At 40.7% G+C, this 17,265-nt stretch overlaps 1 protein-coding gene across 1 annotated transcript in view; it reads left to right on the forward strand.

Annotated features, from left to right (window-relative positions):
* The window catches only part of trpm3 (transient receptor potential cation channel, subfamily M, member 3), a 211,401-nt gene that overhangs the window by 138,265 nt on the left and 55,871 nt on the right, over window positions 1-17,265 (forward strand). The window contains exons 13-14 of the mRNA XM_039012744.1: window positions 10,154-10,294; window positions 16,878-16,907. Coding sequence (XP_038868672.1) covers window positions 10,154-10,294; window positions 16,878-16,907 — 171 coding nt within the window. The remainder of the gene's footprint in view (window positions 1-10,153; window positions 10,295-16,877; window positions 16,908-17,265) is intronic.

The raw sequence follows: 17,265 nt of genomic DNA on the forward strand, positions 1-17,265 counted from the left end.
AGTGCATATGAGGCATTCATTTCTCCACTACTCTCTGTCTCGCTGTCTGTCTTGCTTGTCCCTTAGCCCTCTAATACTGATTCTATTCTATAATACACCAAAGGCACTAACTTTATTAGCTTTAATGAACAAGCTATTATGCCCTTAAATGCTTGTATATTCAAATGTTATACATGCTTTTGAATTGTAAGACTTATAATACTTACGGCCTACACAGTATATGCTTATAAATGTGTATAATGTTTACAAATAACGGAATGTTTAGTTATTAATAGTTTATAAATCGTTCACTAATAAGTTATTATTAAATTTGTGATAGTGTTACCCAAAATCCTTTAGATAATAATCTGACCGGACTACAGTACCTATGTAACAAAACAATTGTACGCAAATGTGCGTCCTTAATTCAAGATTATGACCTCTAGTGAGAGCTCATAGAAAGGTCAGCAGCATCCGTATTCAGATCAGATTAATCGAAGCATAATGGATTGCAGTAACATGTGCTACAATGGGAGAGCTGTAGAGGTTACAGTGAGTCATGGTGTAACCATCCACGATCTAAACTTCCCAAAACCCTTAGCTCTGTACGCAGGGTGAGAAGGGTTCTGGTACTTCAAAGGATTGGACTAATGAATCTCACGCACACACACATGCACGTGGCACACACACACACACACACGCACGCACACACACGCGCACACGCACACAAGTGATGCTCAGGTTGACTCAAAAGCCGCAGTCCCAGCGGGTTATATCTGTGAGGCGGGCAGGTTTAGGGTCATGAAATATTGTGTGGATGAAGGGCAAGTGGTTGGCAGTTGAATAAAGATAAAACAATGGGTTAATATACATAAATGTGTCATTCTTTTGCAATTCATTTCTACAGGCTACATTGAGGGTTTTTTTCAGCATTTGTATATGGTGTCAGTGCGTAGCCTAAGCCTAAGCTTTCGGGTCTAACTGAAGTGCGCCAAATAAACGCCAATTACCAAATGCCTTTGGGATCTTGGGCAGAAAAAGTTAACGTCGATCCACTGAGACAAAAAGGGCAATGAAGGACAATAAAATGTGATTTTATTTTATTTGACAATGTCGGAGTTTAATTCAATAAGAGAAAAGCTGTGAATAGAAGAGAGGACCAGAACAGTAGTCAAATGTTATAGGAGGGAGGGACAGTACAGTAGTCTAATGTTATAGAAGAGAGGACCAGAACAGTAGTCTAATGTTCTAGAATAGAGGACCAGAACAGTAGTCTAATGTTATAGAAGAGAGGACCAGAACAGTAGTCTAATGTTATAGAAGAGAGGACCAGTACAGTAGTCTAATGTTATAGAAGAGAGGACCAGAACAGTAGTCTAATGTTATAGAAGAGAGGGACAGAACAGTAGTCTAATGTTATAGAAGAGAGGGACAGAACAGTAGTCTAATGTTATAGAAGAGAGGACCAGAACAGTAGTCTAATGTTATAGAAGAGAGGACCAGAACAGTAGTCTAATGTTATAGAAGAGAGGACCAGAACAGTAGTCTAATGTTATAGAAGAGAGGGACAGAACAGTAGTCTAATGTTATAGAAGAGAGGGACAGAACAGTAGTCTAATGTTATAGAAGAGAGGACCAGAACAGTAGTCTAATGTTATAGAAGAGAGGACCAGAACAGTAGTCTAATGTTATAGAAGAGAGGACCAGAACAGTAGTCTAATGTTATAGAAGAGAGGGACAGAACAGTAGTCTAATGTTATAGAAGGGAGGGACAGAACAGTAGTCTAATGTTATAGAAGAGAGGACCAGAACAGTAGCCTGATGTTATAGAAGAGAGGACCAGAACAGTAGTCTAATGTTATAGAAGAGAGGACCAGAACAGTAGTCTAATGTTATAGAAGAGAGGACCAGAACAGTAGTCTAATGTTATAGAAGAGAGGACCAGAACAGTAGTCTAATGTTATAGAAGAGAGGACCAGAACAGTAGTCTAATGTTATAGAAGGGAGGGACAGTACAGTAGTCTAATGTTATAGAAGAGAGGACCAGAACAGTAGTCTAATGTTATAGAAGAGAGGACCAGGACAGTAGTCTAATGTTATAGAAGAGAGGACCAGTACAGTAGTCTAATGTTATAGAAGGGAGGGACAGTACAGTAGTATAATGTTATAGAAAGAGGACCAGAACAGTAGTCTAATGTTATAGAAGAGAGGACCAGAACAGTAGTCTAATGTTATAGAAGAGAGGACCAGTACAGTAGTCTAATGTTATAGAAGGGAGGGACAGTACAGTAGTCTAATGTTATAGAAAGAGGACCAGAACAGTAGTCTAATGTTATAGAAGAGAGGACCAGAACAGTAGTATAATGTTATAGAAGAGAGGACCAGAACAGTAGTCTAATGTTATAGAAGGGAGGGACAGTACAGTAGTCTAATGTTATAGAAAGAGGACCAGAACAGTAGTCTAATGTTATAGAAGAGAGGACCAGAACAGTAGTATAATGTTATAGAAGAGAGGGACAGTACAGTAGTCTAATGTTATAGAAGAGAGGACCAGAACAGTAGTATAATGTTATAGAAGAGAGGACCAGAACAGTAGTCTAATGTTATAGAAGAGAGGGACAGTACAGTAGTCTAATGTTATAGAAGAGAGGGACAGAACAGTAGTCTAATGTTATAGAAGAGAGGACCAGAACAGTAGCCTGATGTTATAGAAGAGAGGACCAGAACTGTAGTCTAATGTTATAGAAGAGAGGGACAGAACAGTAGTCTAATGTTATAGAAGAGAGGACCAGAACAGTAGTCTAATGTTATAGAAGAGAGGACCAGAACAGTAGTCTAATGTTATAGAAGAGAGGACCAGAACAGTAGTCTAATGTTATAGAAGAGAGGACCAGAACAGTAGTCTAATGTTATAGAAGAGAGGACCAGAACAGTAGTCTAATGTTATAGAAGAGAGGACCAGAACAGTAGTCTAATGTTATAGAAGAGAGGACCAGAACAGTAGTCTAATGTTATAGAAGAGAGGACCAGAACAGTAGTCTAATGTTATAGAAGAGAGGTCCAGAACAGTAGTCTAATGTTATAGAAGGGAGGGACAGTACAGTAGTCTAATGTTATAGAAGAGAGGACCAGAACAGTAGTCTAATGTTATAGAAGAGAGGACCAGAACAGTAGTCTAATGTTATAGAAGAGAGGACCAGTACAGTAGTCTAATGTTATAGAAGGGAGGGACAGTACAGTAGTCTAATGTTATAGAAAGAGGACCAGAACAGTAGTCTAATGTTATAGAAGAGAGGACCAGAACAGTAGTCTAATGTTATAGAAGAGAGGACCAGTACAGTAGTCTAATGTTATAGAAGGGAGGGACAGTACAGTAGTCTAATGTTATAGAAAGATGACCAGAACAGTAGTCTAATGTTATAGAAGAGAGGACCAGAACAGTAGTATAATGTTATAGAAGAGAGGACCAGAACAGTAGTCTAATGTTATAGAAGGGAGGGACAGTACAGTAGTCTAATGTTATAGAAAGGGGACCAGAACAGTAGTCTAATGTTATAGAAGAGAGGACCAGAACAGTAGTATAATGTTATAGAAGAGAGGGACAGTACAGTAGTCTAATGTTATAGAAGAGAGGACCAGAACTGTAGTCTAATGTTATAGAAGAGAGGACCAGAACAGTAGTCTAATGTTATAGAAGAGAGGGACAGTACAGTAGTCTAATGTTATAGAAGAGAGGGACAGAACAGTAGTCTAATGTTATAGAAGAGAGGACCAGAACAGTAGCCTGATGTTATAGAAGAGAGGACCAGAACTGTAGTCTAATGTTATAGAAGAGAGGGACAGAACAGTAGTCTAATGTTATAGAAGAGAGGATCAGAACAGTAGTCTAATGTTATAGAAGAGAGGACCAGAACAGTAGTCTAATGTTATAGAAGAGAGGACCAGAACAGTAGCCTGATGTTATAGAAGAGAGGACCAGAACAGTAGTCTAATGTTATAGAAGAGAGGACCAGAACAGTAGTCTAATGTTATAGAAGAGAGGACCAGAACAGTAGTCTAATGTTATAGAAGGGAGGGACAGTACAGTAGTCTAATGTTATAGAAGAGAGGACCAGAACAGTAGTCTAATGTTATAGAAGAGAGGACCAGAACAGTAGTCTAATGTTATAGAAGAGAGGACCAGTACAGTAGTCTAATGTTATAGAAGGGAGGACCAGAACAGTAGTATAATGTTATAGAAAGAGGACCAGAACAGTAGTATAATGTTATAGAAGAGAGGGACAGTACAGTAGTCTAATGTTATAGAAGAGAGGACCAGAACAGTAGTCTAATGTTATAGAAGAGAGGACCAGAACAGTAGTCTAATGTTATAGAAGAGAGGGACAGTACAGTAGTCTAATGTTATAGAAGAGAGGGACAGTACAGTAGTCTAATGTTATAGAAGAGAGGACCAGAACAGTAGTCTAATGTTTGGTAACGATTTGGTGAAGTGGTAAAAGAGGATGATAGCAGTGCTGGCTATGTTATGTGTGATGATTGTGAAGTGCTATAGAAATTCAACAGTCACAAGACAGGGACTTCGAAACGGCACGTCAAGGGAACTGTACTGTTCAAAAGGGTTAAAGTAGCCTCACTGAAATCTGGCAACTGACTGTAGGTCTATAACCTCTAACATCCCCTAATATAATATTTAATCCTGCAGAATTAAGCATTTATTGCATTAAAATTTTTACTCTTGTGTGTAAAGTGTGGAGAAATATAATTTCTTTCTTGAAGCATCTTAAGGGAATGAATGGTTAAGGACCGTCTCTAAAAGTGCTATATTTATCAGCATCATAAAAGCTGATAGTGTTTCAACCACATAAAATATGCATCCAAGCTGAACAGAAATATTATCAAAAACATGTTGGGTTGTTTTAACAGCTTTATACTTCCTTAAAACCAGTCAAATTGGACATTTTGCACCGGAAATCTTTTTTTTCTTTGCATTTTCTCCCTGGGCTGTAAACATCTTCGCTGAACAAGAGAAGCAGAGATGAAAGCGGAAAAAGAAAACAAATTGTACCGACGTCAACTACATTGAAGCATTTCCTTCTAGCGATTTCTGACTTTATTCTGGTGAGCAAGGGTTTATTTCGTTTTTCAGGGCAGCAAGACAGAAGAGAAGCTACATATATACTAATTATCATATTCCACTTTGTCACATATGGTCGGGCGGTTGCGGATGGGTTATTAGCAATTGTGGGCGAGTGCGGGTGAACAAATAGCTGACCGGCGCATTACTAATTCACACCAATAAACTGATATTGGAATACACACTACCGTTCAAAAGTTTGGGGTCACTTAGAAATGTCCTTGTTTTTTATAGAAAAGCTCATTTTTTGTCCATTAAAATAACATCACATTGATCAGAAATACAGTGTATACATTGTTAATGTCGTAAATGACTATTGTAGCTGGAAACGGACGATTTTTTATGGAATATCACCATAGGTGTACAGAGGCCCATTATCAGCAACCATCACCTCCTGTGTTCCAATGGCACTTGGTGTTAGCTAATCCAAGTTTATAATTTTAAAAGGCTAATTGATCATTAGAAAACCTTTTTTGCAATTATGTTAGCATCGCTGAAAACTGTTGTCCTGATTTAAAGAAGCAATAAAAATGGCCTTCTTTAGACGAGTTGAGTATCTGGAGCATCAGCATTTGTGTGTTCGATTACAGGCTCAGTATGGCCAGAAACAAAGCACTTTCTTCTGAGACTCGTCAGTCTATTCTTGTTCTGAGAAATGAAGTCTAATATTTAACCGTAGTGCATGGCTCTCTAGGCTTTTCCCAAATATCTCTGTTTTCTTTTCTTTCTCTTGTCCTGCTGTGTGAAGGTATGGTAGTGTGTTGGGTTTTGGTGTGCAGTAGTAGGATGCATTGCTTTCACTAGGTAGGCCCAAACATATTCTGTCCAATAAACTGATATTGGAATATATATATTCAATATTTATATTTAATATTTTTTTTAAAGTTCATTTAAAACACAAATATTTAACCATAGGTTTTTTAACCAAATATCTGTGTTTTCCTCTTTCCTCTTGTCCTGCTATGTGAAGGTATGGTACTAGTGAATGTATGGTATTGGTGTGCAGTAGTAGGATGCATTGCTTTCACCAGGGTGGCCCAAATGTATACTGTTCCCCTTTTCTCTCTCTGGAGGAAAGTTTAGACTGTCATTGGCTACATCATGATTCCCAACCCCTCTCTTGAAGTGTGCAATTGCCCATCATGGATTTAAAAGCATCCAATTGTTAGTGTAAGCATCAGATGAAGGGACGCCATTGTTAAGTCCATGAGCAGGAGTGTGCTACTGCACACTTCGGTAGAAGTGTGAAGAATCGGGTTTCAGGCATTTTTATTGATGCTTGTTATTGGCTTTAGTGTGTAACTTGCCCCTGAACTCTAACCCCTGGAGCCCCTGGTGCTGGAATGAGACAACCTGAAGTTACCTGTGATAAAAACTAGTTGGGTTCAGACTTTCGTACCTAGCATCATGAAAGCAAGTTGTTACAGTAATTGTTACATGTTTTTTAAATAAAGGTTAATCAGTTAGTTGACATATACAATGGCCCCAATTCATCAGTTAGTTGCCATATACAATGGCCCCAATTCATCAGTTAGTTGACATATACAATGGCCCCAATTCATCAGTTAGTTGACATATACAATGGCCCCAATTCATCAGTTAGTTGACATATACAATGGCCCCAATTCATCAGTTAGTTGACATATACAATGGCCCCAATTCATCAGTTAGTTGACATATACAATGGCCCCAATTCATCAGTTAGTTGACATATACAATGGCCCCAATTCATCAGTTAGTTGACATATACAATGGCCCCAATTCATCAGTTAGTTGACATATACAATGGCCCCAATTCATCAGTTAGTTGACATATACAATGGCCCCAATTCATCAGTTAGTTGCCATATACAATGGCCCCAATTCATCAGTTAGTTGACATATACAATGGCCCCAATTCATCAGTTAGTTGCCATATACAATGGCCCCAATTCATCAGTTAGTTGACATATACAATGGCCCCAATTCATCAGTTAGTTGACATATACAATGGCCCCAATTCATCAGTTAGTTGACATATACAATGGCCCCAATTCATCAGTTAGTTGACATATACAATGGCCCCAATTCATCAGTTAGTTGACATATACAATGGCCCCAATTCATCAGTTAGTTGCCATATACAATGGCCCCAATTCATCAGTTAGTTGCCATATACAATGGCCCCAATTCATCAGTTAGTTGACATATACAATGGCCCCAATTCATCAGTTAGTTGACATATACAATGGCCCCAATTCATCAGTTAGTTGCCATATACAATGGCCCCAATTCATCAGTTAGTTGCCATATACAATGGCCCCAATTCATCAGTTAGTTGACATATACAATGGCCCCAATTCATCAGTTAGTTGACATATACAATGGCCCCAATTCATCAGTTAGTTGACATATACAATGGCCCCAATTCATCAGTTAGTTGACATATACAATGGCCCCAATTCATCAGTTAGTTGACATATACAATGGCCCCAATTCATCAGTTAGTTGACATATACAATGGCCCCAATTCATCAGTTAGTTGCCATATACAATGGCCCCAATTCATCAGTTAGTTGACATATACAATGGCCCCAATTCATCAGTTAGTTGCCATATACAATTTCCCAATGCAATCAATTGAAGATAAAGGAGAAGGGCACTGTAGGTTTGATCAGAATGATTATGCTGTATCAGAGCATTTTCTTATGTCAGATAGCACATATACTAATCGAGATGCATCCAGCTGCAGCCCCGCATTAGCCTGTAACTAAAACTAGCTGTGACTAAAACTAGCATGTCACTAAAACCAATACTAACGCCATATACTGGACGTGGTTAACCAATGCCACATACATGGGAACTCCTCCTTTTATTTCCTAGATTCCTTTCCTCTCACCCTTTTACTTTCTTCCTTTCCTAGCTTCCTTTCGTCCCTTCCTAACTTCCTTTCCGTCTTCCTTTCCTTTCCTCACTACTGGCTGTGGTTAATCCCTACCACATGCATGTGAACTCCTCCTTTTCCTTTTCTTTGCTAGCTTCCTTTCCTCCTTTCTCTCTTCCTTTTCTCCTTTCCTGACTTCCTTTCCTTCCATACTTCCCTTATCTCTTTTCCTAGATTCCTTTATTCCTTTCCTTGCTCCCTTTCCTTCTTTCCTAATGCCCTTTATTTTACTCCTTTCTTAGCTTCCTTTCATTTCCTCCTTTCCTAGCTTCCTTTCCTCCTTTCCTAGATAGGGCAGGAGGTGAGGAAAAGAAGGTAGAGAAGAAACAGAAGCTAGGAAACAAGGAACATAAGCTGGGAAAGGAAAGGAAATAAAGAAAGGGAAATAGGGAAGGGGAAAAGGAAAGGAAGCTAGGAAATTAGGAAAATAAAGGGATCTAGGAAATGAGGAAAGGAAAGGGAGAAAGAAAAAGGAGAGAAAGGAATCTAGGAAAGAAAAGGAGGAGTTCACATGTATGTGGTAGGGATTAACCACGGCCAGTAGAGAGGAAAGCAAGAAGGAAAGGAAGTTAGGAAAGGAAGCTAGGAAAGGAAGAAAGAAAAGGGAGGGAGAAAAAGAGTCAAATAAAGAGAGCTAGGAAAGGAAAGGGATCAAGGAAAGAAGGGATTGACCACAGCCAGCAGAGAGGAAGACACACCCAGGACAAAACCTCACCTGTCTATAAAATGCAGAGATAAAGATTCTGAGTGAACCTGTAGTGTGCTTTTCCTTTATCTGCTCCCACAGTGCGCTTTGCTCTTATCTGCAATTGATTGACTTGGAGGCCCATACATAATTAATATGATTGCCAGTACTTTGGACAACCATATGAGAGTGTAAGCAGACCTGGTAAACAAATGTTATATGTTTTCTTTCAACTACTTTAGCTTTGTTTGATTGAGCTTGTCTGATGAAATGGAACCAATAAAGTCGTCCCATAAGTTAAAATCCTGCCCACCCAGTTTGTTTGAAGGTAATGGCAGGGGAGGACTCTGACATCATAATAGATACTGTGAAGCCAATGTGGGATACAGTGTGTTCACACTGCAAGGTTTAGGCCGTTCAATGAAGTGGAAGGAGAAGGTTATAGTGGTACGTTTCATATTAACGTGTGAAAAAATACACAAGCACATCCTGCTTTGGGGTTCACCCACAGTGTTGCCTCTGAGCTTTGGCTGGATAATTGTGAGGCTTTACTGGGATAACAGAAACCAAATGGAGCGCTTTTTGACAAGGGAATACAGGGAGCGTTCCACTAAAAGTGACCAGGGGCAGTGGATGAGATGGTATCAAATCATCCGTCAATGTATGATCATTGTCCCAGCCCATCCACCCGATTTCTCCCTCCCCTCACTGGATCAGAGAGCTCTGATTTCTATCTGAAGGTGGATGATGAAGGTCCATTTCTATCAAAAAACGCTCTCTCATTTGTCCTCCTGTTATCCTCATCTTCAGACGTCTGTCCGTCTTTCTCTTCCAGCACTGAACCCCTGATACGATCTGGTCATACGTTACAAATGCAAATTAGCACAGAGTGATCAGGCAAATTAAGTAAGCATTGATCAGATTTGTATATTTTTCAATTTCCTCAAGATTTGTAATTTTCCATCTTCTCCTTAACATTTCCCCTATTTTCGTGGTTTCCCTCTTCTTTCCCCTCTTCCTCCTCCTTTCTTTACTCCTCTACCCCTCTTCTCTCAGAGTACAGTATACTGATGTCTATCTCAGTGCTGTTGAACTAAGTTAAATTAAACTAAGCTCAGATAAGTTCATTTAAACTAGGTTATAAGCTCTGTGATCTTATCGGGGGGTCTGTGTCTCCCATCTCTCCTTGGCCTTGTGCTGTATACTCACTGACCTTGTGTGTTTTTTCTAAGCAAGAATATCCAGTGTTCAGTTGGATCTACTTCAAGGTGAATCAACTAATCACGTATTATTATTAACACCAAACAAGTGCGCAGATGTGTGAAGTGAAGTGTGTATGATTTGTGTGGGGCGTTTTCCCTTCCTTTCACCATCGTATGCTCAGCTGTCATGGGGGTGTGCGGTTTTGTCTGACCAATCTCTTGGTCCCCAGGGTAACCTGCCACCAGACTACCGCATTAGTCTCATTGACATCGGATTGGTCTTTGAGTACTTGATGGGCGGAGCTTACCGATGCAACTACACCAGGAAGAGGTTTAGAACTCTGTATCATAACCTCTTTGGACCCAAAAGAGTGAGTGGCGGACCAGCTTTACAGTTTCCTATTCTGCTAATGATGCATGTGCATGTGTCTGCATGTCTACTTGTCTCTGTGGGATCAATTGAATCGAACATTCAATGTGTTACAGTATTTACGCTTTAGTTCCTTTTCCCATGGTCAAATTAACTCCTAGACTGGTCTTGGGTACTATAAACAAACCTACTATTAGTAATCTGGTAAACTCACCTCAGGTATGCTTTCAGTGAAAGCCAACACGAGCCTCACTTTTGGAGTGATGTAAATTTTGTACTTACGTAACCTTTTTTTGTGTGATCAAGGGACGATGCTGTAAATTAATATACATAAATATGCATATCCCTCTACGTCTAAGTCTGCACTAGGGATACGGTCTCCTTTTCTCCCTCTGCCTGCAAACTCTCACAAACTAGCAATAGAACGCAGAGATCAGTGCCAAACTGCAGTGCACTATACTGCTCGGAACAACGGTTGTGAAATAGATGGGTTGGTTGTTAAGCAACAAAACTGAGGTGTGTGCAACTATGGAGCAAAACAGACAGGGTTGGCTTAGGTTGTTTACCACATGTAAACTACAGTCCGTTTTCAATGTTTATTGAAAACATAAATAAAGTCAAATACATTGTTACAGTTGGTAGTTAGCTAGCTAGTGAATTTGAGCCATAACAGCATAGATGTGCCATCAGTCAAAACACTTAAAAACCAGACATGGTATCAGGATAAAACTAATCGAAACGAGCTACTTAAGATTTCCCACATGGCATTTTCTTGTCATTGTTGCTAGCTATCTGGCCATCCAGTATCACAACAAAACAGGGCCTTCTGCCCCAGTGGAGCGTGCACATAGTTTCTGTGACGTTCTCAACCAAACCGTCTATAGAGATTTTTGTTGTTGATTTTTCAGTTTCAAGGCCTCCTTCAAGACAAGGCTCCTTGAAGAACAGACTAACTGTCAACTATAGAAAATCACTATTCTAGGACTATTGTGTAGAGCAATGTCTAGTCCATCAACATCAGCCAATGACTATGCAGTGTGTATGCACGTGTGCATGAGGTTGAAAAGAGAGCAAAAGTGAAGGATAGAACAAGAGAGAGGATGCAAGACAAAGAGGTAGATATCTAAATGAGCTGTGATCTGTTTTAAAATGATTTGGGCACACTGACAGTGTCATCTTAGATGAAAAAGCAGTGTGAATACAGGAACAAACACACAATGGGGTAGGAATAATCCTGAAATAGGTGCAGATATCAACATCCCCACAGGAGGCCTGAGTTATTTTTAACCAACAGTTGGGGAAGCAGGTCACATGATGGCTCATTAATGCATAATTTGTACACAGCCTGCTTTAAAAACGCATCTGAGTGTCTGCTGCTGCATAGAGCTCCATTTAGCCAGCCACCCCCTTACACAGACAAACACACAGAGATGAAATATATCAGGTTACAGTAACAGGTTACTATCTAAAGACAACAGGTTACTGTTTATCTATAACAGATTGCTGTTGATCTAGAACCGGTTACTGTCTGGTCTCAAACCGGTTACTGTTGGTCTAGAACAGGACAGTTGTGCTGTTTAATTGTGTTGGAACATACAGTGCATTCAGAAAGTATTCAGACCCCTTGCCATTTTCCACATTTTGTTACGTTACAGCCTTATTCTAAAATGTATTACATTGTTTTAATCCCCCTCATCAACCTACACACATTACCCCATAATGAAAAAGCAAAAACAGGTTTTTATAAATGTTTGCAAATGTATTACAAATAAAAAACTGAAATATAAGTGTTCAGACCCTTTACTTTGTTGAAGCATCTTTGGCAGTGATTACAGCCTTGAGTCTTCTTAGGTAGGATGCTACAAGCTTGGCACGCCTGTATTTGGGGAGTTTCTCCCATTCTTCTCTGCAGTGTCGCTGCACAGCTATTTTCAGGTCTCTCCAGAGTTGTTCAAACTGGTTCAAGTCCGGGCTCCGGCTGGGCCACTCAAGGACATTCAGAGACTTGTCCCGAAGCAAATCCTGCATCGTCTTGGCTGTGTGCTTAGACTCGTTGTCCTGTTGAAAGGGGAACCTTCGCCCCAGTCTGAGGTTCTTAGCGCACTGGAGCAGGTTTTCATCAAGGATCTCGCTGTACTTTCCTCTGTTCATCTTTCCCTCAATCCTGACTAGTCTCCCAGTCCCTGCCGCTGAAAAACATCCCCACAGTATGATGCTGCCACCACCATTCTTCACCTTAAGGATGGTGCCAGACGTGATGTTTGGTATTCAGGCCAAAGAGTTCAATCTTGGCTTCATCAGACCAGAGAATCTTGTTTCTCATGGTTTAAGAGTCCTTTAGGTGCCTTTTGGCAACTCCAAGCAGGCTATCATGTGCCTTTTACTGAGGAGTGGCTTCCTTCTGGACACTCTACCATAAAGGCCTGATTGGTGGAGTGCTGCAGAGATGGTTGTCCCTCTGGAAGGTTTTCCCAACTCCAGAGTGGAACTCTGTCAGAGTGACCATTGGGTTCTTGGTCACCTCCCTGACCAAGGCCCTTCTCCCCCGTTTGGCCTTTCGGCCAGCTCTAGGAAGAGTCTTGGTGGTTCCTAACTTATTCCATTTAAGAATGATGGAGGCCATAGTGTTCTTGGGGACCTTCAATGCTGCAGACATTTTTTGGTACCCTTCCACAGATCTGTGCCTCGACACAATCCTCATGGTTTGGTTTTTGCTCTGAACTGCACTGTCAACTGTGAGACCTTATATAGACAGATGTGTACCTTTCCAAATCATGTCCAAATCAATTGAATTTACCACAGGTGGACTCCAATCAAGTTGAAGAAACATCTCAGCGATTTTCAATGGAAACAGGATGCACCTGAGCTCAATTTCGAGTCTCATAGCAAAGGGTCTGAATATTTAAGTAAGTAAGGTATTTCTGTTTTTTATCTTTAATACATTTGAAACATTTTCTAAAAACCTGTTTTGCTATGTCATTACGCACTGCTTTGCTTTGTAAATTTTTGCTTTGTCATTATAACCAGGTAGGCTAGTTGAGAACAAGTTCTCATTTACAACTGCGACCTGACCAAGATAAAGCAAAGCAGTGCGACAAAAACAACAAGACAGAGTTACACATGGAATAAACAAACATACATTCAATAATACAATAGAAAAAGTCTATATACAGTGTGTGCAAATGAGGCAGGATAAGGGAGGTAAGGCATTAAATAGGCCATAGTGGCAAAAAAATTACAATATAGCAATTAAACACTGGAGTGATAGAAGAAGATGAGTGTGCAAGTAGAGATACTGGGGTGCAAAGGAGCAAAATAAATCAAATAAATAACAGTATGGGGATGAGGTAGTTGGATGGGCTATTTACAGATGAGCTATGTACAGGTGCAGTGATCTGTGAGCTGCTCTGACAGCTGGTGCTTAAAGTTAGTGAGGGAGATATGAGTCTCCAGCTTCAGTGATTTTTGCAGTACGTTCGGGTCATTGGCAGCAGAGAACTGTAATGAAAGGTGGCCAAAGGAGGAATTGGCTTTGGGGATGACCAGTGAAATATACCTGCTGGAGCGCGTGCTACGGGTGGGTGCTGCTATGGTGACCAGTGAGCTGAGATAAGGCGGGGCCTTACCTAGCAAAGACTTATAGATGACCTGGAGCCAGTGGATTTGGCGACAAATATGAAGCGAGGGCCAGCCAACGAGAGCATACAGGTCGCAGTGGTGGGTAATATATGGAGCTTTCGTGACAAAACAGATAGCACTGTGATAGACTGCATCCAATTTGCTGAGTAGAGTGTTGGAGGCTATTTTGTAAATGACATCGCCGAAGTCAAAGATCGGTAGGATAGTCAGATTTACGAAGGTATGTTTTGCGGCATGAGTGAAGGATGCTTTGTTGCGAATTAGGAGGCCAATTCTAAATTTAATTTTGGATTGGAGATGCTTAATGTGAGTCTGGAAGGAGAGTTTACAGTCTAGCCAGACACCTAGGTATTTGTAGTTGTCCACATATTCTAAGTCAGAACCGTCCAGAGTAGTGATGCTGAACAGGCGGGCAGGTGTGGGCAGCAATCGGTTGAAGAGCGTGCATTAATTTTACTTCCATTTAAGAGCAGTTGGAGGCAACGGAAGGAGAGTTGTATGGCATTGACGCTCGTCTGGAGGTTAGTTAACACAGTGTCCAAAGAAGGGCCAGATGTATACAGAATGATATATAGAGTATACAGAAAACACTTTCTGCGTAGAGGTGGATCAGGGAATCATCCGCAGCAAGAGCGACATCATTGATGTATACAGAGAAAAGAGTCGCCCGAGGATTGAACCCTGTTGCACCCCCATAGAGACTGCCAGAGGTCCGGACAACAGGCCCTCCGATTTGACACACTGAACTCTGTCTGAGAAGTAGTTGGTGAACCAGGCGAGGCAGTCATTTGAGAAACCAAGGCTGTTGAGTCTGCCGATAAGAATGTGGTGATTGACAGAGTCGAAGCCTTGGCCAGGTCGATGAATACAGCTGCACAGTATTATCTCTTATTGATGGGGGTTATGATGTCGTTTAGGACCTTGAGCGTGGATGAACTGCACCATGACCAGCTCGGAAACCAGATTGCATAGCGGAGAAGGTGCGGTAGAATTCGAAATGGTCTGTGATCTGTTTGTTAACTTGGCTTTCGAAGCCCGAAGAAAGGCAGGGTAGGATAGATATAGGTCTGTAGCAGTTTGGGTCTAGAGTGTCTCCCCTTTGAAGAGGGGGATGACCACGGCAGCTTTCCAATCTTTGGGGATATCAGACGATACTAAAGAGAGGTTGAACCTGCTAGTAAAAGGGGTTGCAACAATTTCGGTGGATAATTTTAGAAAGAGAGGGTCCAGATTGTCTAGCCCGGCTGATTTGTAGGGGTCCAGATTTTGCAGCTCTTTCAGAACATCAGCTATCTGGATTTGGGTGAAGAAGAAATGGGGGAGGCTTGGGCAAGTTGTTGTGGGGGGTTCAGGGCTGTTGACCGGGGTAGGGGTAGCCAGGTGGAAAGCATGGCCAGCCGTAGAAAATTCCTTATTTAAATTCTCAATTATCGTGGATTTACCGGTGGTGACAGTGTTTCCTAGCCTCAGTGCAGTGGGCAGCTGGGAGGAGGTGGTCTTATTCTCCATAGGCTTTACAGTGTCCCAGAACGTTTTGGAGTTTGTGCTACAGGATGCAAATTTCTGTTTGAAAAAGCTAGCCTTTACTTTCCTAACTGCCTGTGTATATTTGTTCCTTACTTTCCTGAAAAGTTGCATATCACAGAGGCTATTCGATGCTAATTCAGTACGCCACAGGATGTTTTTGTGTTGGTCAAGGGCAGTCAGGTCTGGAGTGAACCAAGAGCTATATCTGTTCCTGGTTCTACCTTTTTTAATGGAGCATGCTTATTTAAGATGGTGAGGAAAGCACTTTTAAAGAATAACCAGGCATCCTCTACTGATGGAATGAGGTCAATATCCTTCCAGGATACCCGGGCCAGGTCGATTAGAAAGGCCTGCTCGCTGAAGTGTTTTTGGAAGCGTTTGACAGTGATGAGGAGTGGTCGTTTGACCGCAGACCCATTACGGACGCAGGCAATGAGGCAGTGATCGCTGAGATCCTGGTTGAAGACAGCAGAGGTGTATTTGGAGGGCAGATTGGTTAGGATGATATGTAGATTGGGGATAGATTGTGTGTAGATTGATGAGGAAAAACATGTATTTAATCAATTTACAATAAGGCTGTAACATAACAAAATGTAGAAAAGGGGAGGTGGTCTGAATACTTTCTGAATGCACTGTATGCATTTCCAGACTGGTCTCAAAGAGGTAACATAGTAAAAGTAAATCCGGGACACTCAAATTAGTATGATATGTTACATTTGGTATTGTTACATAAGATAGAAGGTTACTTAAGGCAAAAATGCAAGAAGTGTTGTTGGTCAAGGTGGATGGGTGGGCATATAATGCAACCGTCTAGTAACCCCAAGGTCGCTTGTTCAAATCTCATTACAGACAACCTTAGCATTTTTACTAATTAGCAACTACTTAGAATGTTAGCTAACCTTTCCCCTAAGCCTAATCCTAACCTTGACTTCTAACCCTAACCCTTATCCTAGCTAACGTTAGCCAGCTAGCTAAAGTGAGCATTAGACACCTAGCAACCCCTGGCTAATGTTAGCAACATATGTTTTGCAAAATCATAGGATATTGTACGTGTTGCAAATTCAAAAGACATACAAATTCCAATTCGTAACATGTTGTACAAATTGCAATTCTTAACATATCATACAAATTGTAATTCATAACATTACATACAACATTTATGATGGAGATCCACAAATGAATACATACCAAACACAACGTAACATATCATCCTACATAGAGTATTTCACTTTTAAGGACAGAATAATATGAAATGAGACCACGATGGCATTTCTCTCTGTATTTGAACACTTGGCCTTGTGAGTGTGTGGAAGTGGGTCTGTCTGTGTTCCTTTATGTGTGTGCATATTTCTTTTATGTGACGAATTCCCCTTGACGGTGTTGATTTCTCAATAACCATGTTTTTGTTACCTTTCCAGCCCAAAGCCCTGAAACTGCTGGGGATGGAGGTGAGTCTGGGTTACAACATGGTTATTATCTGGTTACAGTTTGGTGTATTCCCCTGGTTTGCATAATGAGTGCCTGGTAACCCTTCATTTTACAGCACGATATTTACTAGGTAATAACTAGGTAAATAACTAGTAACAAAAAGTAAATACATGTTAACAATTTAGTCCCAAATGTAATTACCTGGAACCAAGTAAGTAAGTACTACATGCTTAATTAGTGTAAAACTGTAAAACCAGGTTGTCTGTTTCCAGGTAGATACAACGTAGTTACTTGTGAAATACCACCACATTGGATGACTCCATCTCATGAAGACAACAGCAAATATGTCTGTGATCTTACCCTATTGTATCATGGGAC

Source organism: Salvelinus namaycush, chromosome 18, assembly GCF_016432855.1.
Source record: "Salvelinus namaycush isolate Seneca chromosome 18, SaNama_1.0, whole genome shotgun sequence".
Classification (NCBI taxonomy): domain Eukaryota; kingdom Metazoa; phylum Chordata; class Actinopteri; order Salmoniformes; family Salmonidae; genus Salvelinus; species Salvelinus namaycush.